The sequence below is a fragment of the Otolemur garnettii genome, unplaced genomic scaffold (assembly GCF_000181295.1).
Source record: "Otolemur garnettii isolate 467f Iridium unplaced genomic scaffold, OtoGar3 scaffold00201, whole genome shotgun sequence".
Lineage (NCBI taxonomy): Eukaryota > Metazoa > Chordata > Mammalia > Primates > Galagidae > Otolemur > Otolemur garnettii.
The window spans coordinates 36,423-39,175 of record NW_003852596.1 but is presented as its reverse complement, the minus strand read 5'-3'; the positions used below and the strand labels follow the sequence as shown (position 1 = coordinate 39,175).

Genomic DNA, 2,753 nt, shown 5'->3' with positions numbered 1-2,753 from the left:
GTTGTTTGGCGGGTCCGGGCTGGGGATTCGAACCCGCCACCTTAGGTGTACGTGGCTGGCGCCTTAGCCGGTTGAGCTATAGGCGCCGAGCCTAACCAGCTTTTTCTAAGATTTATTTTAAAATTAATTTCAATTTATTGAAATATGAATATATATAATCCTTCAATGAGATATTTACTTTTTAAAATATTAAATTAGTATAGGTTTTAAAGTCAAACAATTTGGAATTACTGACCTGGCTCTTTCGCAAGCTTCTAGTTTCTCAAGGAAGAACTACTAGAAAACCAGCAATTTTCTTCATCCTTCTATAGTGATGATCAGTTCTTAATGACTTCTAATATACTTCTAGAAAATAATACTCCTTACCATAAAGTAATTCCTCTGCTTAAAGTACTGCAATGGCTTCTCAGTAAACATACAATAAAATTGGAACTATGACATAAGCTATCCCCACCCAGCCTCATCTTATAATAATACTCTCCCTTGCTCCTTTCCTCTATTCCTTAAGCAAATCAAACTCCAAGTTTACTCTTTTTTTTTTTTTTTTTTTAAGAGAGAGCAAGACTTACTCTTGCCATGGGTAGTGCACCATGGTGTCATAGCACACGGCAATCTCAAACTGTTAGGTTTGAGCAATCCTCTTGCCTCAACCTCCTGAGTTGCTAGGACTACAGGCCATGTGCCACCATGGCCATCTAATTTTTCTATTTTTCATAGATGGTATCTCTTGCTTAGGCTGATCTTGAGCTCCTGAACTCAAGCAATCTACCTGCCTCAGGTTCCCAGAGTGCTAGGCTTACAGGCATGAGCCAACATGCCTGGCCCCAAATTCATTTTTAAGGCTTTTGCAATTACTATTCCCTCTGTATCTAGTGTTACATGATTGGCTTTTCCTTGTAATTCCTGTCCCAGTTCAAATGTCATAACTCTGTCATGCCTTCCCTGACAATTCTATCTACACCAGCTCTTGTACAACCCTAACTTTTTTTGTAGCATATTTCACCATATGAAATTATCTTGAACATTTATTTTTCACCTTGTTTACTATCGATCTTCCACCACTAGAATATAAGCACATAAGATCAGGGACTTCATGTTTATCACTGTATCCACAGCACCTAAAATAGTGCTGCCACATTTAGATGTAGTTCAGTAAATAAATAATTTTTTTTTTTTTGAGACAGAGTCTCAAGCTGTTACCCCGGGTAGAGTGCTGTGGTGTCACAGCTCACAGCAACCTCAAACTCTTGGGCTCAAGTGATTCTCTTGCCTCAACCTCCCAGTAAATGAGTAAATTTAATTTAAGGATACCAATAGATTCACTAAAAGCAAAACCTTAACTGAAATGAGCAAATACTATAACAGACCTGTAGCAGTGCTGTCTGCTGCTCAGGTCTCTAATACAGATGCAAAAGAAGTGTCCTTGTGCTTTCTGTCTGCCTGATTGTGGTGGCCAAAATTAAGTAAAGGAATACAAGGAAAAAATGGAGAATTTTCACAACCCAGAAATAACCTTCCTTGTAAATAGTGAAGAACCAACCTATTTTACCCCCAGAGAATCTAAAGTTTGAGTTTACGCTAGAAGTGGTGGGAAATAGTCCTCTACCACCCTTATATGATTGGTTACACTTATAAAAGCTTAAAGGTTAAAACTAATAAAAAGCCAGAAACTCTTGGGTCCCTTTGGAAAAAAAAAAATGAGCAAATACCTTCCTTGAATAATGAAAATATAACTGCATGCCAGATACACACACACACACTCAGATATTCACATGAAAAGAAACAGCCACAAACAGAAATTCAACAGAGATCACAGTTAAAAGTGGGAGACAAATGAAAGGGTTTTATTGGTGAGAAAAATCAAAGTATGTCTGACAGGTGGGAGAAAGTAAAAAGCAAAGAGACAGATGGGTTATGTAGGTGGGAAAGAACAACAGTTAGGGAGTAATTGAGGCAAGAGATCAAATAATCAGTCTTCAATATACCTGCAGGTACAGTAGAAGAGATGACCTTCTTTGTGTAGCTGCTTTGCCAATTCCAGTTGATGATTGTTCATCAACTGTTCGTTTACAACCACCACAAGTGGCTTTCCTTTTTCCAGACACTCCAAACAGGTTCCTGCCCCTAAAAAAATAAATCACACTGTTCAATACAATGTTTAAAGTTACAATGCTCCATCAAGCTTTATACTAGCAGTGGTGTCCAACCACAGCCTGAAGCTGGCTATAAACATTTACTCATCTAAGAGTTGTCTTTGGCAACACATTAAATATACAAACACTGACAAAAGCCAATGAGCAAAGCAAAGGTCCGTGGCATAATTTTTGTGATTATCTGCCACCATAGACAAGCATTCACAGCCAGCCACGGGCCATGGCTGGATGCTCCTGAAAGTTAAAAAACAGTTAACACACCTACAAAGCAGGCCTTTCAATTATACATTCAAAATGAACGAAATGAACGAACTGCTCTACGGTATTAAAAACCCGAGGTGAAAACTACATTACTTAAGCAATGACAATGATATTATGGCCTATGATTCAGTTCTATGCCATCTGGGGTTTACATCCCCATAAACCCACAAGTTAAAAATATACTGTTGAAAATGCAATCCCCCGGCTCGGCGCCTGTGGCTCAAGCAGCTAAAGGTGCCAGTCACATACACCTAAGGTGGTGGGTTCGAATCCCCAGCCCAGGCCCGCCAAACAACAATGATGGCTGCAACCAAAAAATGGCCAGGCGTTGTGGCGGGC

General features: G+C 39.4%; 1 protein-coding gene across 1 annotated transcript in view; it reads right to left on the bottom strand.

The window, feature by feature from the left end:
- The window catches only part of ALG13 (ALG13, UDP-N-acetylglucosaminyltransferase subunit), a 101,641-nt gene that overhangs the window by 94,046 nt on the left and 4,842 nt on the right, over nt 1-2,753 (bottom strand). Inside the window, 1 exon segment of the mRNA XM_003801180.3 lies at nt 1,986-2,124. Within this exon segment, the coding sequence (XP_003801228.1) occupies nt 1,986-2,124 (139 nt within the window).